The sequence below is a fragment of the Anomaloglossus baeobatrachus genome, chromosome 3 (genome assembly GCF_048569485.1).
Source record: "Anomaloglossus baeobatrachus isolate aAnoBae1 chromosome 3, aAnoBae1.hap1, whole genome shotgun sequence".
In the NCBI taxonomy this organism is placed as follows: Eukaryota; Metazoa; Chordata; class Amphibia; order Anura; family Aromobatidae; genus Anomaloglossus; species Anomaloglossus baeobatrachus.
This window is the reverse complement of record NC_134355.1, coordinates 492,306,341-492,330,227: the sequence shown is the minus strand read 5'-3', so window position 1 is coordinate 492,330,227 and position 23,887 is coordinate 492,306,341. Positions and strand designations below refer to the sequence as shown.

Sequence of the window (23,887 nt, the reverse complement as noted above, 5' to 3'; positions counted from 1 at the left end):
GTGAGTACAGCCCTCACATTTATATAAATATTTTATTATAGATTTTTGCGGGACAATACTGAAGATATGACACTTTGATATAATGTAAAGAAGTCACTGTTCATCTTGTATAATAATATAAATTGGGTATAACCTCTAAATAACTCAATACACAGACATTATTGTCAAAATTTCTGTCAACAAAAGTGAGTACACCCTTAAGTGAAATTGGTCAAATTGTGGCCAGACTGTCAATATTCTTTATGTCCTCCATTGTTTTCAAGCAGTGTCTTAAATTTCTTGGGCTTGGAGGTCACTAGAGATTCACAGGAGCCACTGGAATCCTCTTCCATCCTCCATGATGACATCACTGAGCTGGTGAATGTTAGAGACCTTACTCTCCTCCACCTTCCGTTTTAGCAATAGGGTTTAGGGCTCAATAAGGTTAACACTCAATAGGGTTTAGATAGGGTTTAGAGCTGGAGATATGCTTGACCAGTCAGGCACCCTTACCCTCAGTTTCTTTAGCAAGGCAGTGGTCATCTTGGAGGTGTGTTTGGGGTCATTATCATTCTGGAATATGAAGAGAGGGATCATGCTCTCTTTCGGTATGTCACAGCACATGTTGGAATTCATGGTTCCCTCAATGAACTGTAGCTCCCCACAGCCAGCAGCACTTATGCAGCCTCACACCAAGGCGCTCCCACCACCATGCTTGACTGAAGGATAGACAAACTAGTTTTGTACTCAACACCTGGTTGCCACCACACACACTTGACACCATTTGAACAAAATAAGTTTATCTTAGTCTCATCAGACCACAGCTGTTCAAAGGAGAGGAGTGTATAGCAATGATTACATTTAATGGGTGCTTCCCTCATTGAGTGGAAAATGTCTATGTAAAGGGAGAAAAATAAAACACTGCATCTAAAACAGAAAGCACTTCTGATATAGTTCCTTATAAAAATTACGACCTTTATTGTACATAAACATTAAAACCAATTAAAACAATCACACACAAGACCCAATATATAGTAGCATCCCACATTGCAGGTGATATACTTGGATAGATAAGAAATCCTCACACAAGGTGAGGCGGCACATACAGTGCCTACAAGTGGTATTCAACCCCCTGCAGATTTAGCAGGTTTACACATTCGGAATTAACTTGGCATTGTGACATTTGGACTGTAGATCAGCCTGGAAGTGTGAAATGCACTGCAGCAAAAAAGAATGTTATTTCTTTTTTTTTTTTTTTTTTAAATTGTGAAGTTTATTCAGAGGGTCATTTATTATTCAGCCCCTCAAACCACCAGAATTCTGTTTGGTTCCCCTAAAGTATTAAGAAGTATTTCAGGCACAAAGAACAATGAGCTTCTGGTCTGATGAGACCAAGATCGAGATATTTGGTGCCAACCACATACATGACGTTTGGAGACTGGATGGCACTATATACGACCCCAAGAATACCATCCCTACAGTCAAGCATGGTGGTGGCAGCATCATGCTGTGGGGCTGTTTCTCAGCCAAGGGGCCTGGCCATCTGGTCCGCATCCATAGGAAGATGGATAGCACGGCCTACCTGGAGATTTTGGACAAGAACCTCCGCTCCTCCATCAAGGATCTTAAAATGGGTCGTCATTTCATCTTCCAACAAGACAACGACCCAAAGCACACAGCCAAGAAAACCAAGGCCTGGTTCAAGAGGGAAAAAATCAAGGTGTTGCAGTGGCCTAGTCAGTCTCCTGACCTTAACCCAATTGAAAACTTGTGGAAGGAGCTCAAGATTAAAGTCCACATGAGACACCCAAAGAACCTAGATAACTTGGAGAAGATCTGCATGGAGGAGTGGGCTAAGATAACTCCAGAGACCTGTGCCAGCCTGATCAGGTCTTATAAAAGACGATTATTAGCTGTAATTGCAAACAAGGGTTATTCCACAAAATATTAAACCTAGGGGTTGAATAATGATTGACCCACACTTTGATGTTGAAAATGTATTCAAATTTAACTGAGCAACATAACTTGTTGGTTTGTAAGATTTATGCATGTGTTAATAAATCCTGCTCTTGTTTGAAGTTTGCAGGCTCTAACTTATTTGCATCTTATCAAACCTGCTAAATCTGCAGGGGGTTGAATACTACTTGTAGGCACTGTATAATATTAATTGCACTATAATTGCTGTTGGACCCTAGTGCGGGTTGCAGCAACAGAATACAATTGCAGACTCCTTTTAGACAAATTTTAAACTGTACTAATACAATCTCTCTTTGTTTTATATGTAACTATATCAGGAGTGCTTTCTATTTATATGCAGTGTCTTTTTCTCCCTTTACTTACAGATCATCAGACCACAAAATATAGTTCTAGTAATCCATATCCTAAGGGGTACTTTGCACACTATGACATCGCACGTGCGATGTCGGTGGGGTCATGTCGAAAGTGACGCACTTCCGGCGTCGCTCTCGCCATCGTAGTGTGTAAAGCCTAGATGATACGATTAACGAGCGCAAAAGCGTCGTAATCGTATCATCGGTGTAGCGTTGGCGAAGACCATAATTACCTTGCTGCGACGGTCCGATGTTCTTCCTCGTTCCGGCGGCAGCACACATCGCTGTGTGTTAAGTCACAGGAGAGAGGAACATCTCCTACCTGTGTCCCACCCGCCAATGTGGAAGGAAGGAGGTGGGCGGGATGTTTACATCCTGCTCATCTCCGCCCCTCCGCTGCTATTGGCCGCCTGTTGTGTGACGTCGCTATGACGCCGCACGACAGGCCCCCTTAATAAGGAGGCGGATTGTCGGCCAGAGCGACGTCGCAGGACAGGTGAGTGCATGTGAAGCTGGCGTAGCGATAATGTTCGCTACGCCAGCTATCACCATGATATCGCATCTGCGACGGGGGCGGGGACTATCGCACTTGACATCGCAGCATCGGCTTGCGATGTCGTAGTGTGCAAAGTACCCCTTAGTCTTCTTGTCAGACAATTGTACCTGCTGATTCCAGGTCTTTCTGTAGTTTTCTGTCAGAGGTCCTTGGCTCTTGGACAACTCTTCTGATAATTATTTTCACTCCTCTGTCTGAAATCTTGGGGTGATCACCTGGTCGTTGTCAGTTTATGGTGAAATTATGTTATTTCCACTTCTGGATATTGGCCGCAAACAGTGCTCACTGGAACCTTTAGTAGTTTAGAAATTCTTCCATAACCAATGCCATCACTATGTTTTGCAATAGTAAGGTTGCGAAGGTCTTGAGACTGGTTTTATCTATCATGGGATGTTTCTTGTGTGGCACCTTGGTAAAGAGACACCTTTTTATAGGCCATCAGTTGAACCAGCTGATATTATTTTTCACTAAGTGGAAGGATTGTGTTCTAATTACTGATAGATTTCAGTGGTGCCATGATTTTCCATGGCTTTTTGTGCCTCTTTAATTTCATGTGTTCAATACTTTTTCCCTGTGTCATTTTGCATAACTACACATCACTAAATTTATGACATTTACTTATTTTACTCACTTATATAGCACTATTAATTCCACAGAACTTTACAGATGTGATCATCACTGTCCCCATTGGGGCTCACAATCTAAATTCCCTATCAGTACGTCTTAGAGTATGAGAGGAAACCGGAGTACCTGTAAGAAACCCACGGAAACATGGGGAGAACATACAACCTCCTTACAGATGTGGAGCCCAGGACCCCAATGCTGCACGACTGCAGTGCTAACCACTGAGCCATCATGTTACTCTTGATGGTTTTATTTCTTTGCCTGTGTGGATTGGATGGGTTATTACCGACATCTGGTGAGAAATTCATGTCAATATCACCTTTATAAATATATTTACATAGAAAATTGGTGACATTTTGAATAGTTATTTCAGATATATTCTATCTTTCACTTGTAAAGCGCCATGGAATAAATGGCGCTATAATATTAAATAATAATAATCTTTGGGTACTCACCTGCCCCTGTGCCAGAACCAGTCCGTACATCTTTCTAACCTCACTGGCCATTTCTATCTGCTGTTATTCACATTGGAATACCATGATAACCCAGCACCTTTGATGTCAGGATGAATGACTTGCTATGTTATCTGAGTATTTAGTTGGTAGTGCACACTGCTACCACCTGTGTTCTCTGTGCTGAGCCACCTGACAAAGACAACTGTGTTATCATTAGATTGTTTGACAAACACTTCTGCACTGCTCCAAAGTGCTATCTGCACCCTCGACTTCATAGGGCCTGTTTGCCAATCTGACAATGCTTTTCTAAGGGTACCTTCACACTTAGCGATGCAGCAGCGATCCGACCAGCGATCTGACCTGGTCAGGATCGCTGCTGCATCGCTACATGGTCGCTGGTGAGCTGTCAAACAGGCAGATCTCACCAGCGACCAGTGAACAGCCCCCAGCCAGCAGCGACGTGCAAGCGACGTTGCGCTTGCACGGAGCCGCCGTCTGGAAGCTGCGGAGACTGGTAACTAAGGTAAACATCGGGTATGGTTACCCGATGTTTACATTAGTTACCAGTGTGAGCAGGGAGCAGGGAGCCGCGCACACTAAGCGCTGGCTCCTTGCTCTCCTAGCTACAGTACACATCGGGTTAATTAACCCGATGTGTAATGCAGCTACATGTGCAGAGAGCAGGGAGCCTCGCACACTGAGCGCTGGCTCCTTGCTCTCCTAGCTGCTGTACACATCGGGTTAATTAACCCGATGTGTACAGCAGCTACATGTGCAGAGAGCCGGAGCCGGCAGCACAGGCAGCGTGAGAGCTGCGGAGGCTGGTAACTAAGGTAAATATCGGGTAACCACCTTGGTTACCCGATGTTTATCTTGGATACAGCTTACCTCAGCTGTCAGACGCCGGCTCCTGCTCCCTGCTCGCTTCATTTGTCGCTCTCTTGCTGTCACACACAGCGATCTGTGTGTCACAGCAGGAGAGCGGCTTTGAAGAAAACGAACCAGGGCTGTGTGTAACGAGCAGCGATCTCGCAGCAGGGACCAGATCGCTGCTCAGTGTCGCACACAGCGAGATCGCTAATGAGGTCACTGCTGCGTCACAAAAAGCGTGACTCAGCAGCGATCTCGGCAGCGAGCTCGCTGTGTGTGAAGCACCCCTAAAGGTACCATCACACATAACGAGATCGCTAGCGAGATCGCTGCTGAGTCACGGTTTCTATGACGCAGTAGCGATCCCGTTAGCGATCTCGTTATGTGTGACACCTATCAGCGATCAGGCCCCTGCTGTGAGATCTCTAGTCGTTGCCGAATGGTCAAGGCCATTTCCTTCAAAGGCGATGTCCTGCTGGGCAGGACACATCGCTGTGTTTGACACTGTGTGACAGGGTCACAGTGACTGCTGAGATCGTTATACAGGTCGCTACTGCGACCTGTATTGTTCCTGCATCGCTGGTAAGATCTGACTGTGTAACATCTCACCTGCGACCTCCCAGCGACTTACCTGCGATCCCTATCAGGTCGCATCGTTTTCGGGATCACTGGTAAGTGTGTGACTGGGCCTTAAGGTGCATGATTGCATATGCTGTATTGCCATTACCCGAGGTTCTCTTCATGCTTCACTCTGCTAGTCAAGGTGCCTGCCCAAATATATTGTTCTGCTGATCCTAGCAGTCCCACGTGCTGTGTAGCGTAATTAGTTCCAATGCTTCATGTCATCCACCATATCAAACTATACTGATTTTTGCTGTTCCATTTGCTGTCCAGCCTATTCAACTCTGCATCAACATCAATGGTCCGTGCTGCTCACCCTAACCTACGGCTTAGTGAAACCACTTTACCAGGGGAGATGTAACAGTCATATTTAATGTAAATACCAGTGTAATAAAATTCCATCTTTCCACGAAAATTGCTTTTCTGAGGGAAAGAAGACTTGAACTCTAATTCTACCTATTGGAAGTAGCAATCCTAAAAGTCAATATCAACTTTTTAACGAGCCTTGCCACATGACTTAGAATAAAAAGCCAAACCAGATTCTCAATTTGCAGACATGATGTTTTAGTGTATTGCATCTCATAAGTGAAAAAGTATGAGATTTAATAGCTAGGTGAGAGGATAAGACTAGGATCTAAGGGGTAAGGCTTCTCCCTGTAAAGAATGACATGTCATGTTTAGCATGCCAGTATGAGGAGACTTAAACGCCTGCAATGCTAATCTGGGAAATGAAATATGCAAAATGTCTTTTCAGTGAGGAAGAAGACTTGAACTCTAGTGGCACCTATTGGAAGTAGCAATCCTAAAAATCAATAGACGCTTTAACGAGCCTTGCTATATGACTCAGAATAAAAAGCCAAACCAGAATCTCAATTTGACTTCCCTATGATTAAGCCATAACGAAACTGTCGTTAGGGGTCATTCCCTTGGATTCCTTCATCTATAAGACTACACTTGGCACTTTAGATAGGTATGTGTTGATTTTTGGAATACTTGGCATTTCTTTTTGGAATTTCTGTGCCACTTTGGTTTGATTCTTTGTCCGGCATAGCCTCCTGGCACCCGGGAACAGGATTCCTATTACAGCCAGTATATATACATACCTGTCCTATATGAATTTATATCATGTGACTTGTTATTAGCTTATTGTGCTGTCACACAATTGTTTCCACCATATCCCTGAATTTTTATATGTAATTTTAATGCACATTCTTGTAATATGTATGATAATTTTTGGAATTATTTTTTTCTACTTACTTAAAAAACAATAAAAAAAATTGATTCTTAATATATAAAAAAACACTCTTTTCCTCCTTGATTTTGTTTTCAGAATCTCAATTTGCAGACACGCCGTTTTGGGGTATTAAAAGACAATATTGAATTTTAGGTTTGTCAATTCCGATAGGTGGAACTAGAGTGCATGTCTTCTTCCTCCTTGAAGAGATAATTTGCATATTTCATTTCCTCATTTAAGTCTCCTCATACTTGGCATGTCACTTTCCACAAGGAGAAACCCTACCCCTTAGATTCCAATCTTTCTATGGAAATGTTTTCAATTTCTGAGAAGAAATGTTGCTATCAGATGGATCTTGTTTCCAGTCAATAGGACATCAATGTGCTAAATCTAACATCTTGAATGTTACCATCAACTACATTGCACAGCTTTACTGTAGCACATGACAAATATTGTAAGTACAGTATATTCAGAGTTCGCTTTGTTAGTCAAAAGCTTTCACATGCAGTTAAAACATAAAGCGAAAACAGAGTCTGTTTGCTGGCAAGTGAGTCTTCAGATGCAAAATATGTAATTAGTGAGAAAATAAATGCAAAATGCTAATGTACAAAGCTTTGATGATGAAGAATCATCTGAATTGCAAAGAAATGTTAGATGTTGTATGTTATATGGATTAAATAGAATAAAAATGTGCTCGCTTTTCCTCAGTGGGCTGAAGAATAAGAAGTCAAGTTTCATAAGAGTGATCTGAAGAAAGTGCCATGCGTCTTTTAAATGGGTCTGTTCTCCACAAGGATAAGTAGCACAAAGGAACTCTATGGGGATTCTTGCAACAGGTGCTTAGGATTGAGGCACCCATAAATGATTCTGTTTTGTGACAACTCAAGTACTTTAACTATTCAGAGGAGAATATGTACACAAAATATATTAGGTGTATGGAGGAAATAAGGAAGCAACATGAATGCTGAAAAAAAAAAAACTGACCGGAGATCCATGGGACCAATTAAAAGAAACTGTTGTACGGCAGATAAAGAAAAATCTTATCTAAACCATGCAAATGTATTTTTTGTAAATATTGTAGACATATTCTCTCAAGTACAAACTAATAATATCCTTCTGCAAAATGTCCTGCCCATCATCTGGTGCAATGACAACCACGATGCCAACTGACGTTACGGAGAACTGGTTGTCAGGCTTAGATCCACTCTGTCACATTATTGCTTCACTTGCTGTTTAATTTGGGTGCAGAAATTGTTATGAGACATAAACCCCACAAGTGTCCACAATAGATGAGCATTTAGCCAATATCAGATAGCAAAAAAGTACAGAATCTTTAGATTTGGAGTGTAGTCCTTGTTAGGCCTGCGACACACATCCGTGCCGCCGGCACGTGTTTGTCATTTTTTACACGTACCGGCGGCACGGAGACACGTACAGCAATGCTACCCTATGGTAGCAGGCACACACACGTAAAACCACACGGAACATGTGTCCGTGTGCGTTTGTACGTGTGTGCATTTTTCAAAGCGCTGACATGTCCGTTTTTTCTCCGGCAGCACGGATGTCACACGGCCCGCACCCGTACTACACGGGTGTAGTGTGGATGCAGTCCCGTATGACACGCGCCGGAGAAAACACACGAGTGAGTTAAAACATTAACTCACCTTCTCCAGCCCTCCTGTCTCTGCCACTGCTGCCTCTTGCTGCCGACCGCCGCTCATTATTCTCATAGAATATTCACTTCACTGCCTGGCAGCAGCGGGGAGACGGGAGGGCTGGAGACCGAGGATCAGCACCACGGACAGCAGCGCAGACAGCAGGAAGGACCAGGTGAGTATGATAATTACCGGTTCTACGTGTGCTATCGTGGATAGCACACGTAGAACACACGTGGCCCGCACGTACTAGAGACACGTACTTACCTGCACGCAACACGCAGGGGAAATACGTGTCTCTCGGCACGTGCGTGACTTTCACGTGAATGTGGCAGAGGCCTTAAAGAAATTTCCGTTGAACTGGCTTTGCAGATTATATTGTAAGTAATGAAGAAAAGGAAAAGATTCTTGACAGGTTTATGAAAGGGTCCAGCGCCTCCTCTCTGCTGCGATGGACGTCCTTCTCAGCCCAGTGTGGATGACGCATACTACGTCATCCATACAGCTCAGCATTCCGATCCTGCGCAGGCACACTCTGAAGTGCCTTGCTGAGAGCAGAACAAAGTACTGTAATACGCAGATGTGAGGAAAGGTCATAGATCGCATGTGCACTACAATACTTTGATCTGCCCTCAGCAGGACAGATTAAATTGCGCCTGCGCAATGCCAGCCGGTGTGGATGACATAGGACGCATCATCCACATGGGGCTGAGAAGGAGGAGAACAGTGATTGCAAGAAGAGAGGAGGCATCAGGCATCGGACTTGGAGCAGCAATGCCCATCGGACAGGACCGCCCCCTAGGTGAGTATAATAAAAATGTTTTTTATGTCATACAGAGCAGCTCTTATATACACCATTTGCAGAATTATTAGGCAAGTTGTATTTTAGGGGATTTTTTTTTATTATTGATCGACAACTATGTTCTCAATCAACCCAAAATATCAAAGCTTAATATTTTTGAAGTTGGAGTGCTTTTTTTTTTAGATTTGGCTATCTAAGGAGGATATCTGTTTGTGCATGTAACTATTACTGTGCAGAATTATTAGGCAACTTAATAAAAACCAAATATATTCCCATCTCACTTGTTTATTTTCACCAGGTAAACCATTATAACTGCACAAAATTTAGAAATAAACATTTCTGACATGCAAAAACAAAACCCCAAAAAATTAGTGACCAATATAGCCACCTTTCTTTATGATAACACTCAACAGCCTACCATCCATAGATTCTGTCAGTTGCTTGATCTGTTTACGATCAACATTGCGTGCAGCAGACACCACAGCCTCCCAGACACTATTCTGAGAGGTGTACTGTTTTCCCTTCCTGTAGATCTTACATTTTATGAGGGACCACAGGTTCTCTATGGAGTTCAGATCAGGTGAACAAGGGGGCCATGTCATTATCATCTTTTAGACCTTTACTGGCCAGCCACACTGTGGAGTAGTTGGATGCATGTGATGGAGCATTGTCCTGCATGAAAATCATGTTTTCTTGAACGATACCGACTTCTTCCTTTACCACTGCTTGAAGAAGTTGTGTTCCAGAAACTGGCAGTAGATCTGGGAGTTGAGCTTTACTCCCTCCTCAACCCGAAAAGGTCCCACAAGTTCATCTTTGATGATACTAGCCCATACCAGTACCCCACCTCCACCTTTCTGGCGTCAGAGTGGAGCTCTCTGCCCTTTACTGATCCAGCCTCTGGCCCATCCATCTGGCCCATCAAGAGTCACTCTCATTTCATCAGTCCATAAAACCTTTGAAAAATCAGGTCTTAAGATATTTCTTGGCCCAGTCTTGATGGTTTACCTTACGGTTCTTGTTCAAAGGTGGTCGTTTTTCAGCCTTCCTTACCTTGGCCATGTCCCTGAGTATAGCACATCTTGTGCTTTTTGATACGCCTGAAATATGGCCAAACTGGTAGCAAATGGCATTTTGGCAGCTTCATGCTTGATTTTCCTCAATTCATGGGCAGCTATTTTGCGCCTTTTTTCCCCAACTTGCTATTTTGCGACCCTGTTGGCTATTTGCCATGAAACGCTTGATTGTTCGGTGATCATGCTTTAAAAGTGTGGCAATTTAAAAACTGCTGCATCCCTCTGCAAGACATCTCACAATTTTGGACTTTTCAGAGCTCGTCAAATCTCTCTGCTGACCCATTTTGTTAAAGGAAAGGAAGTTGCCGAATAATTAAGCATAACTTATATAGGGTGTTGATATCATTACACCACACCCCTCCTCATTACAGAGATGCACATCACCTGATTTACTTAATTGGTAGTTGGCTCTCAAGCCTATACAGCTTGGAGTAGGACAACATGTATGAAAATTATCATGTGATCAAAATACTCATTTGCCTAATAATTCTGCACACAGTGTACAGTATTCTAGAATGTTGTACATTAAGGCCCCTTTACACACAGACTTTGTAGCGATCCCGGCCAGGTTAAGATCGCTGGTGGGATCGCTAGAAAGTGTCTGGTAAGTTGCTGGTGAGCTGTCAAACAGGCATACCTGGAAAACGACGCAACAGCGATACGGACCTGCAGAACGACCTAGCTAGTCATTGGGGACGTTGTAAAGCAGCTTTTTGAAAGGGAAGTCGCTAACGAAGTCGCTGTAATGGTGTCAAAAACACCGATGCATGCTGCACAGCGGGAAACAAAGGACCAAAGAATAGTCCTGAGAGATGTGTAGTGATCAACAACCTCACAGCAGGGGCCAGGTCGCTGATGCGTTTCACACACTGCAATGTCGATGGGGAGGTCGCTATAACATCACAAAACCGGTTACAGAGATGTCGTTTGCGATGTTGCAGTGTGTAAAGGGGCCGGTAACTGGTGGTGGCCGCACCTTATAAGGGACAAACCTAGTGACAAGTTCCCTTTAAAAGGCTACCGCAGACCACAAAATCATTTAAGGGTCAGGGAATACAAATTCATTAGAATATTTGATTCTGCCCACACAATACTAAATATTTCAAGAGGATTTATGACGCACTACAGAATCTGAGGGGTCTGCTCTAGAGACGGTGAGGGTATCAGGCCTTTGATCTTACATGGATATTGGGACAATAAAACTCTCACACCACTTATCAATGCTAATTAAGGATGCTCTCTCTAAAGCTGGTGTCACACTAAGCGACAGCGACAACGACGTCGCTGTTACGTCACCATTTTCGGTGACGTAACAGCGACCTTGTAAGTCGCTGTTATGATCGCTGCTTAGCTGTCAAACAGCAGAAGCAGCGATCATAACGTCGCTGTGCTACATGTGCAGAGAGCAGGGAGCCGCGCTTAGCGCTGGCTCCTTGCTCTCCTAGGTACAGTACACATCGGGTTAATTAACCCGATGTGTGCTGCAGCTACATGTCACAGTGCAGAGAGCAAGGAGCCGCGCGCACTGCTTAGCGCTGGCTCCTTGCTCTCCTTGCTACAGTATACATCAGGTTAATTACCCGATGCATACTGCAGCCACATGTCACAGTGCAGGAGCCGGCACTGGCAGCAAGAGCGGAGGCTGGTAACCAGCGTAAACATCGGGTAACCAGGGAAAGGTCTTCCCTTGGTTACCCGATGTTTACGCTGGTTACAGCTTACCGCAGCTGCCAGTGCCGGCTCCTGATCGCTTCATTTCATCGCTCTCTCGCTGTCACACACAGCGATGTGTGTGTCACAGCGGGAGAGTGACGACCAAATAATGAAGCTGGACATTCAGCAACGACCGGCGACCTCACAGCAGGGGCCAGGTCGTTGCTGGATGTCACACACAGCGACAGCGACGGGACGTCGCTGCAACGTCACAGAAAATGGTGACGTAGCAGCGACGTCGTTGTCGTCGTCGTTATGTGTGACACCAGCTTAAGCTCAGTGTTTGTTTATTTAAATGTCCATTTATTATACTATGACTCGGCTCTGTGTACATATTTGTGTCTTCAGATACTATGTTATACCATGCCTGATGAAGACACCAGAGAAGTATCGAAAGCTTGCTTTGTAACATATATTTTATTTTTGTTAGCCATCAAAGGTATCAGAACTACAAAATTGTAATATTGTTTTTCTCACTAAGAGCAAAATGTAGTTGTGAACCAATGCTGCAACAGTGTTAAAAACTAGGGGCAGCAGCAGAAAAGCACAGCTGGTGTGGAAGGGGTTAGGGATTTTGTCATTTTTAAGTAGAGCAAGCGAGTGCCCTAAAATCAAGCTCTTTAAAATCTCTTGATGAGCTCAGGGGTACAGGGAATTTCTGCAAATGTGCTGTTATAAAAAATATAATGCTTATCCCTTGATACGTGACTTAGCAATTTCAATCAGGTCCTCGAATTATTGGATTGCTGTGGATATTTTGTTGGCCTTTAACATTTTTGAGGCGGATACCTGTATGTCAAACACAAGATTGTCCAAGAGAGTTTCTAACAAATCCCCCATCCCCACATCGCTTACACCCGTCACACGGACCTACCTTCCCTGCGACGTCGCTCTGGCCGGCGAACTGCCTCCTGTTTAAGGAGGCGGTTTGTGCGGCGTCACAGCGATGTCACACAGCAGCCGTCCAATAGAAGCGGAGGGGCGGAGATGATCGGGCTGAATACCCCGCCCACCTCCTTCCTTCCTCATTGCGGGAGGCCGCAGGTATGGAGTTGTTCTACGTTCCTGCGGTGTCACACATAGCGATGTGTGCTGCCGCAGGAACGACGACCAACCTGTGTCCTGCAACAGCAACGATAATCAGGAAATGGACGGCGTGTCAACGATCAACGATAAGGTAAGTAAATTTGATCGTTAACGGTCGTTCGTGCGTTTCACAAGCAACGACGTCGCTAACGAGGCCGGATGTGCGTCACGAATTCCGTGACCCCAACGACATCTCATTAGCGATGTCGTTGCCTCTAAAGCGGCCTTTAGACTTGACCTGAACTTCTTCCCAAACCCTGATCCCATATAAGTCAATGGGACCCAAACTAACGTGCTCGACTCGAGTAACGAGTATAATGGAAGTGAATGATTGGGCAGTTCGGTTCTCTGTCCACATACAGCCGGTTATAAGCAGAGCATTTCCTGGTGAGGGGCAGGGTTTTGTTTTTTTTACACACCGCATCTAAAATTGTTTGCACCCCCCCCATGAGGGCCATTCAGAGACTGCAAAGGTTGAGCATCGAGCGTACCTGAGCACCTCAATGTTCGATCGAGTGGTTGGCATAGAAACAGCACCTAAAGCTCAGACCGACTTTTTTTTAAACGTCCATGTTTGGATTCGATCCTTGGACACGATTCGATCCTTGGACACACAGCGTTCGTTATGAACCCTTAACTTTACAGTTCGGGTTCGCACATCCCTACTGCCCAATCCTTCTATCCCCTGACATTCGCCATTGAGGCAAAATCAGTAGGTCCAAATACACATTAGATTGTCGGTCAAATATCTTCCAAAGCTTTTAACTACATTGACTGCCGTGTATGGCCAACTTCAGCTTTAAAAGGCAAGAGAACATCCAGATGGTTCGTTATATTTTGTTTACCTAGTAGAATGTAGTGACCTTCCATATCTTAACATCACTAATATTTAGCAAAAATGATACTACAAGAACACTTTTTAAAATTGAAAACAAAATAAAAGTCTCCTAGTATGTTAATCCTGCTTTATTTTTGTGTCTGTAAGATATTTGAGTTTATTAATACATTCATTGCGTGGGAGTTTGATAGCTGGCCCTGTTTGCTTAGGTCTCGGTTCTGACTCTTCATTTCACTTCATCTTTAAAAGCATCTGAATATCCTATTAAAGCACAAAAATAGGTACAGAAACAGCAATAAATGCTGCGCTACCTGGTTCATTGACATGTTGTGATTTATTCTTGGCCTCATTTCTCCATTCCAATAAAGCTTCATTAAAATATTTTGCTGATTCCTCTTCATTAAAAGTTCCATGCAGTAGAGATCCAGGTAAATATGCTTTTCGTGGCTCTGAGATAAAAGACTGTTGGAGAGTTTATAGAGAAATTATTTTGTATCTTGCAGTACTATATGGTATTCTAACAAAAGACCGAGCAGCACAAAAGAACACTGTTTGATTCTGCCAATTTGATTACCATTAATAAAATACTTTAACAAAAAAAGTGAGAAAATATGTATAGTGCTAGACAAGAGTGTTAGGCAGGTGTGGAAAATGCTTTTAAAGGGAACATTTCATGTAAAATAATGCTATAGACATGCAGATATGGGGTTAATAGCATTCTGATTCGAATAGTCGCGGCACGAAGAGCCCCGTTGCCGGGAGACAATGAACCCGTCAGGCCTCGGCTTTCAGATGTAGGAGCATGGCCAGTGCGGTATCAGTCACCGCTCAGTGCATAGTGTAGCAGCTGTAACCACGTCCCTGGTACTGACTGACAGTCGACTTTGTAATGGTGCAATGCTGAAAGCTCGAAGGCTGGAGGGATAAAAGATCATTACCTCCCAACAGCCGGACCGTCAGAATGCCATTAAACTGTAGGTTAACTCCATATTTGCGGGTAATAGTGTTTTTAAATGACAGGTCCCTTTAAACATTCTTTAAGAATACAAGCACAAGTTGATTTTGTATATTTTAATAAAATACAAAGTGAATGAAGAAAAGAGAAATCTAAATTAAATCAGTAATTATTGTAACCCCCATTTTACTTTCATTTTTCTAGAGAAAACTTGTACACAGTTTTTGAAGGAGCTCGGTAGGAAGGTTGTTCTGAACATCTTGGAGAACTAACCACCACAGATCTTCTGCTGATGTAGGCTTGTGCAAAGCCTTCTGTCTCTTCATATAATTCCAAACAGGCTCAAATATGTTGACATCAGTGCTCTAAGGGGGGCAATAACATCTCTTCCAGGACACCTTGTTTTTCTTTACGGTGAAGATGGTTTTTAATGACATTGGCTGTATTTTGGGGTTATTGTCCTGTTATAGAATAAATTTGAAGCCAAACAGATGATATTTTAAATGATGGTAAGTATCTGGCTCTGTTTCTAATTCATTAAAGAAATTATTAATTGTAACGCCCATATCGGCGTTCCCGCACTGTCCTGCCCCCCTCCCACGGCGAGGACGTCGGCTCTCTCACTCATCTGGCTGCCCTTCGGTGGTTGCCCCATCCTTGGTCCATCCTGTGCACATCTCACAAGCTTCCTGGTTCTGTTCGAAGGACACACGGACAGACACTATCCTTTTCTTAAAGGATCAGCGTACCCTAACCTGGAAGTGTATCTCAGTTCAGCTGAGAGGCTGCAGGTACTTAAACTATCTCTGCCCTATGTGAGGTGCCTGGGCAATGAGTTCGATACGTTTCTAGTTCTCAGGTCCTCAGTGCTGCTGCTACTGGTATTGTGCTTCTTTCTGCTGCTAATTTGTACCTCTGTTGCTGAGCACTCCCTATCTACTGCTGCTGCTACAAACACCTACGTCAGCCTTCTGCCACAATACAAGCTGCTGCAAGTATCTACACCAGCTGTTGCATCCACCCAACCCGGACGGATCCACTACTCCGCCTGCTGCTGCGGCCGCTTTTTCAAGAGACTGTACTGTGTTCGTGGTGCCAGCTGCCGGTGCACTACAGATCCCCTGGGGCTGCCGGCTACTTACCAGCATGTGTACCTGCTGCCAACTTTGGTGGCAGTAGTGGAGAGTCGGCGGCCGGTCCAGTTTGCTCCCCTAGGCAAGTGAACGGTACCTTTGGTAAAGTGGACTCACTAATACATTGCTCACCTTGCAATCATAACATTAATCCTGACTAATGCCCAACTCTTCTTCCATAAAAACCATTTCTGGACAGACTTCTCCAAACAGTAGCTGGGTGTACTGTGTCCTACTTGTTGCTGACAATTCTGAGCTGGGAAGTATGAATATGTCTCTTATGTGCTGTGACTATGGTACTCAATGTTTGCCATTTCTCTGTGATCTCAATGGAGTCCTTAATGGTGACAAAATAAGGGAAGATACTTATCCATCATGCAATACCATCAGGGAGGTGTTTGATTGGTTCCAAATGAGTTCTGCATAGATTCCTGCCCGTGGAAAGCCATATAAAGACAAAATACCCAGCCCAAAAAGGGGTAGCTACACCCCTGTTTGTGGAGAGTACAAAAAGAATCTAAAGCAAACCTAAAGAAATGACTAGGAACATTTGTTTGTATAAGTGCAATATGTAGGAGCACATTCATACTATGGCCATTTAACAGACAGAACCTACAGTAAAGGCCCCGTCACACGGTACGATATATCTAACGATATGTCGGCGGAGTCACGGAATTTGTGACGCACATCCGGCATTGTTAGAGATGTCATAGCGTGTGACAGCTACGACCGACTGTGAACGAGCAAAAATACTCACCTTATCGTTGCTCTTTGACACGCCGTTCCTTGTTAAAATGTCGGTCCTCCTTCTGTGCTCCATCGCTACATGTGACACCCCGGGAATGACGAACACAGCTTACCTGCGTCCCGCCAGCAATGCGGAAGGAAGGAGATGGGCGGGATGTTACGTCCCGCTCATCTCCGCCCCTCCGCTTCTATTGGGCGGCCGCTGTGTGACGTCGCTGTGACGCCGAACGTCCCTCCCCCTTCAGGAAGAGGATGTTCTCCGCCCACAGCGATGTCGTTAGGGAGGTAAGTACGTGTGACGGGAGTTAACGACTTTGTGTGCCACAGGCAACTAATTGCCCATGACGCATAAACAACGGGGGCGGGTACGATCGCTCGTGCAATCACACGGTAGATCGTACCGTGTGATGCCGCCCTTAGATGATAATAAAATGAGCAAGTTGTAATAAGTTAACAAATAAATATCAATAGTGCATGTAAATAACATAGGGTACTTAGTTGACACTATTTTCATTTAAAAAAAAATGTAAAAGACATCCCACCGTAACAAGGTGAACCGAATCAGGATGGACCCTAACTCTTGTAGCTCATCTCACTATGTGTCAGCACACCTCGAAAATAATGATGGGGGCAGAGGAAGACCCAGACAGACCTAACTGTTCAGATACCTGCCCGTGGAAATTTATATAAAGACAAAATACCTAGCCCAAAAAATGGGGAGGCACACTCCTGTTTGTACAAATTGCAAAAAACTAAACTTGGCCCTCATCTATTTTGAGGCCTGCTGATTAGTGATAAGCGAGCACTACATGCTCGATTCTCTTAGTGATCAGTCCTACGATTGGATGAGGTCGACTCATGTACCGAGTATAATGGAAATCAACGGAGAACTCGAGCATTTTTCAGAAACATCTTTTGGAAAAATACTCAAGTTCCCCACTGACTTCCATTATACTCGGTACACAAGTCGAGCTCGTTTGTAGGACTGCTTGTTATGAGTACCAAACACCCTAGTATGATAATGCTCAATTATCAAGATTACTGACACATAGTGATTTGAGCTACAAGAGTTAGGACCCAACCCGATTTGGTATTCCTTGTTGCGATGGGTATCTTTTATAGTTTTTGATTAAAATAGTGTCAACCAAGTACCCTGTTATTTACATACACTATTGCAACTTATTTACTTACTACAGAGTATTTTATCATTTGGTTTTTATTTTAGGTTTTCTGTTAAATTGCCACAGTGTGACTATGCATCTATAAACTGCAAGTAACCCAACATATGTTGCGGCTCATTTATTTGGTTTTCCAAATGTATTCTGAAGCAGGAAAAAGACCCCAAACATACAGCCAATGTAATTAGATCTATGCTAACATAAAGAAGAACAAGGGTCATGGAAGTGAGGCTGTGGCTCCAATAGAATCCCCGATCTCAACATCATTGCATCTGTCTAAGATTATAAGCAGGGAGAAGGATTTGCACAAGCCTACATTCACAGCATAAGCTTTCATGAAAGATCTATTGTTAATTTTTCAAGATGTTTTGGAACAACCTCCCAGTTTTTTTCAAAAACCATGTGCAAGCGTATGTAGAATTCATACTTTGATGTGGTTCTGAAGGCAAAGGGTGGTCACATCAAATATTGATTTGATTTTTTTTAATTGATAAAAATGAACTATTAACACTTCTATTTTTGAAAGCATTCTTACTGTAAACTATAAAGCCTTTTTTTCACTTCTGCCTCAAACTTGTACTTGCACAGTACTGTATATACACAACATAAAAAGGGCATTTGTACATGCTATGCCATATGCTTTGTATATTCGATTTAGAGCTCCCTATTGTGTTTACCATGCCAATATAACAGTATACAGAAAGTGAAAATAAATAGAAATTATATGATTTTTCTTCTTCCTATGTGTTTCATTTTGTCAAATTGATTTGTTGCCAAACATCTTGTTTAACCCCTTAAGGACCGAGCCACTTTGTAAGTTAATGATCAAGCCTCACTTTCCAAATATGACCAGTGTCACTTTATGGGGTAATAACTTTGGAACCATTCAATATCTCTCAGTGATTCTGAGTCTGTTTTTTCGTGACACATTGTACTTCATGATATTGGTCATTTTTTGTTGGTGCAATTTGCGTTTATTTATGAAAATGTTGAAAATCTGGCAAAAATTTGAACATTACACAACTCAAACTTTCAGTTTTTATTCCCTTAAAGTAGACAGTTATAGCACACAAAATAATTAATAAATAACATTTGCCTCATGTCTACTTTACATCAGCAGCACATATGAAACATCATTTTTTTTGTTAGAAAGTTAGAAGGGATCAATTCCTCAATTTTCAAACAAAATTTTCAAAACATATTTGAGATGACTTCGAGAGGCCTATGTGACAGAAAAAATAAAAGTGACACCATTTTAAAAGCCCTAAATTTTGCATTTTCCCAATGGTAACAGAAGAAATTGGACAGTACAATTTGTTGAGCAATTTCTTGAGTATGCCCATACCCCATATATGTTGGAAACAGGGGTGGGAATATGTGGGTCGGGTCTTGCTATCTATTCCCTGTCTGCAGCCTGGCCTTCCTCCCCTGTCGCCATCACAGACGTTAATTCCGACACAGGCAGACATACAGGGGCTGGAATAGATAGCAAGACTCGAACCACATATTCCCGCCCCTGTTGCATTTGTCAATCAAATAGCAGTGCATTGCTGGAACTTTACTTGCACATATTTCTGAAATAATTCATTCAATATCTGAACAAAAGGTATGCTTATATTCAGCATCCTAGCCCCAATATAGCACTGGCTTTACTTTCTATAGGAAAATCCTGCTGGTTGGTTCCCTTTAACCCATGTTTTTGTTTGTTGCATATGAGAAAAAAATGACTGTTTTAATCAGCCTTCTGGATCGATTTTCATCTATGTATGGTCTATATGTATTTTTACCATCAGTATGGTAACTACCTTTATTTCCATGAAAGAAAAAATTACAAGTAAGGCTACTTTCACACTACGTTTTTTTAACATGCGTCATGAACGTTTTTTTGCTGTAAAAGCAGATCCTGCTTTTACAGCAAAACAACGCATGCAAACGCATGTGTTATTTTTCAGGATCCTGTCACTTTTAAGTTTATGGGCGGGCATTGGAGTCATGTAATCGGGAGTTAGTGGAACTAAACTAGATAGACTTGGAGCCGGCTTCTGAAAGCTGCGGAGGCTCGTAACCAAGGTAAACATCGGGTAACTTGCTTGGTTACCCAATATTTACCTTGGTTACGAGTGTCCGCAGATCTCAGGCGGCGGAGAGAGAGAGGAAAGGGAGAGACAGGGAGGGAGAGGGAGGGGGAGAGAGGGACTGGTCACCCGAGGCTGGTTTCCGTGCATGCTCAGTAGAGCAAGCAGGATCCTGTCTATCAGCATGCCAGCGTTCACATGTGTTTGCGTGCTGTATAGTCAGGATCCAGCAATTTGCAGTATTTGGACGCAGCTCAAAAACGCTACAAAGTAGCGTTTTTGAAAAATGTTAAAAAACTGCAAGTCGCTGGATCCTCACTATAATGCACGCAAACTCATGTGAACGCATGTTGATCCATTGCAAATGTATTGAAATGAAAACGCATTTGCACTGGATCCGTTTTTGCATTAAAAAAACGTTCAGGACGCATGTTAAAAAAACGTAGTGTGAAAGCAGCCTTACTTCTACCTATAAGGCAATGCGCACACACACCACCTTTTAAATGCCAGTGCAGCCAGTGAGTTTTCCCATATGAAGCTGCAGTTTTGCCATCAGTCTTTTCCTACACTGTGAAAAGCGGGTGGCTTCCGAGCAGAAGACGCTTGAAGAAAGAGCATGTCAGTTTTTTTGAACCACTTCAGTGTTGCTAAAAGATGGGAAAGATGAAGGAATATGTGCACAGCAATGTCGCCTTGTTCACTTAATGGGGAGCTTTTGTAAAAAATGTTTCAGGTGTATTCTAGATTGAATTCCCTGAAAAAGACATCATTAGCATAGTCTAATAGCGTAAAAAACACAACAGCACTCAGATCACAGATGGATGACTGACCCACTCGATTGAATACAAAATTTTGATCATCAAAAGAAAAAGAGGTACATATAGCCTCTAATGGCAAGTGTTCTGTCCACAAAAAACACAAATGAAATAATTCTATGAAAAACAGACATCTGAATTAGGCCTTAAGTCTAGAAAAGAAAGAAAGATTCTGCAAAGTTAAGTTATACTAGCTACTCTACTTGTAACCAATAACTGAAGTGCAATTTAAGGATCCTTTCTAATATACATCACAGAACTGTGCACTACTTTCTCAGTATAAGAATGGAAAGAAGTTACCGAAAAAATACGGTTTATAAGACGCACTTTTCCTCACAAAAATTTGGGAGGAAAGTGAGAGATGCATCTTATAAGCCGAATGTAGCTTACTGGGGGTGCAAGAGAGGGGTCACAGAAGGCAGGGGCAATGCTGCGGGCTGGGCTGTGCGCTCTGCTGCGCTGTGGGCTTTGCTGCACTGAGCTGTGGGCTCTGCTACGCTACAGATGGTGAGACAGGTGCCACCATCCTTAATGTTGGCGGTGCTGGCTTCAAATAATGGCGCCAGGAGTCAGCGCGTGCGTAAATGGAGCTCTCGGCTCAAGATCTCATCTGTGCATGCGCCACTTCCAGCCCATTGATCTCCCAGCAGTGGACTGAAGGAAAACGGTGCCTGAAGGTGGCGCATGCGCAGATGAGATCTCGGCTTGTGATTGAGCAGATAGCTCAATCTGCACACGCACCGACACTGGGCGCCATTTCTTTGAAGTCCGACAGTTCCTGGATGTTCCTCTTGCCTCACAGCACCGCTGTCCACAGCAAGCATCTGGGACACCTGCTGCACCGACAGCAGCATCACTCTACTGCAGTACCACCCCTGCCTCTCCAACCCCACTCCACCACCGCCGCCGCTTCCCTTCTGGTAAGACACCACCGGATTATAAAATGGACCCCATATTTTTCGCTCTAAATTTGGGGTGTATCTTATAATCCGGTGCGTCTTATAAAACAAAAAATATAGTATGTATCATTGGTACTTAGCACCTTTATAAAAAGAACAAACACCAACCTTTCCACTGTCTCCTTGCGTTTTATTAATGAGAGGGATTCTGGTTGAGTTAATGCTGCCGATAATCTCATTGTCCTTTATGGGTTTTCCACTTTCTTCATCAACATTCTGTTCTTTCTTGAAATCATGTGAAATATCTAATTTAACATCTTGAGATTTCTCCTGCAAATATGAAATATTAGAAGTAAACTGAATTACTAAACAATTTCACTGCTGACATAAATGCATGAAATTAGCATCCCACTGGCTCCCAGTATGTTGCTCAGATATTTCCAGTGGACATTTCACTTTTGCCATACTTCCCGTGAATGTTACATTTCTTGTGGAATTGTCTGAGCTTAGCTCGTTATTTAAGAAATATGCAAATTGTCGTAGAACAAGTATACTTACGGAAACGACTAAAGACGAGCAGAACTGTTTCTTTTCTTTGGCAATATTCTCTTCTCCAGCTTGGAGTGCATTTATCTTAGGAAACGGCTGAATAAAAGGCCCCGTTAAGTCCAGGTTAGGCTTAAATTGGGATGCATTGCGCAACTCCAACGGATTTTTGACAGGTTTTATTTTTATGGCATGTGTTGGCATTTGTAGTTCAATTAAGTTACAAACTAAAGCTTGCGCTGCTTCATTTAAAATGCTCTTTTATATAGTTTGCAGGTGTATCTTAAGAGGCTGTTACTTATGTAAGACTGCACATTTAAGACGTTCATTTCCATACTAAACAAGACACATCTCTCTGCCTAATATCAAACTAACCGTAAGGTAAGGGGAAACGGCGGAAACATTATCTAAAATCTATCAAAAGAGAGCCGATTGACTGCATGCATAGGAAGAAGGGCTTTGATTCCTCGCTGCCAGATTTCTTTTTGTCCTCGACTGTCAAGACAGAAATTAATGATCAATGCGAGACGGTGTCTCTCAAAGTTCGCTCCGCAGAAGTTTTTGCAACAAAGGGAACTTCTTTTGGCACAAATGATAATTAATACATAGCGTGCTTTACTTGCCTGGTTGTCAGCCTCAACAGGGACCAGTCATTTGAGAATTTCAATGTGTACACAAAATCCTATATACCATGGGAGTTTACATAACTTGAACCAAGATTAAGGTCTTGTTATGTCTGTTCCTTGACAACAGTTACAAAATCCATGAAACTTTAGTCATGTTTTGCTACTGTTGATGCAGCATTAAACAGACCAGAAAATTTGTGAATCTCGTCATGTTCTATTTTCCTAACCAGCTTATTCGGAGAAGCTTCAGTGGGGCAGCCGGAGACGTGTTCTGCTTCAACAGATTTACACTGAGCAGATGATCAGCCATCGACACGGGAAAAATCAATTTTATTGCTGAGACAACCAAGCAATAAGGAATATATCATTGTCTGCAAGATTATTCCCTATACTTAATTGTAAAGAGCTGCGGAATATGTTGGCGCTATATAAATAAAATTATTATTTTTGGGCACTTTTTTGTGGCCTGGTTTGGCCATTTTAGAGAGCATAGGTAGTAATAAGCGATCCATACCGTAATTCATTCACTATAGGAGACCACATTTCTAAGTTTCCGAGGTATATGTTATTAGTACCGGTCCATTAGGCTTGGCTTTGTATGTATTTACCTATATTTGACTGCTTTTACTGTGCACTTTGAAAGAAGCAAAGCAGGTATAATAAAGCGGAAAAGTCTTTTTAGTGCAACAGAATTTTATAGTTGTACCTAGGAATACTGTTTTCTCTGTTTAGCTTCTTTATGTTGGAATATAAAACTGCATTTGAATTTTACAAAATTCATGCAAATAGTGAAAACTGGCTGGTAACTGAATTAATTTGCTATTACCCTGCGAGTGAGCAAGACCGTAAAAATTAGCACTAATTAAAAAGGCCAATATCTCTGGAACCATGTGGAGGGTTTAAAAAAAAGAGACATAATACTGTGGGGAGCAGCTGGGACAAAATGAAAAACTGACCACTTTTAATGACAGGGATTGTCCACTACTTTTTGTGTTAAAAATAGGAACACTCTCACTCTCACTCTCACCACCCAGAACCACATTTATCTTCAGTACTCTTGCCGGTGCACCCCTC

General features: G+C 42.8%; 1 protein-coding gene across 6 annotated transcripts in view; it reads right to left on the bottom strand.

The window, feature by feature from the left end:
• Positions 1-23,887, bottom strand: part of ZBBX (zinc finger B-box domain containing) — a 341,437-nt gene that overhangs the window by 171,606 nt on the left and 145,944 nt on the right. For all 6 annotated transcript variants that reach the window (XM_075338565.1, XM_075338563.1, XM_075338568.1 and 3 more), the window contains 2 exons: positions 21,810-21,971; positions 14,151-14,301 (listed from right to left, as the gene is read on the bottom strand). In XM_075338565.1, coding sequence (XP_075194680.1) covers positions 14,151-14,301; positions 21,810-21,971 — 313 coding nt within the window. The remainder of the gene's footprint in view (positions 1-14,150; positions 14,302-21,809; positions 21,972-23,887) is intronic.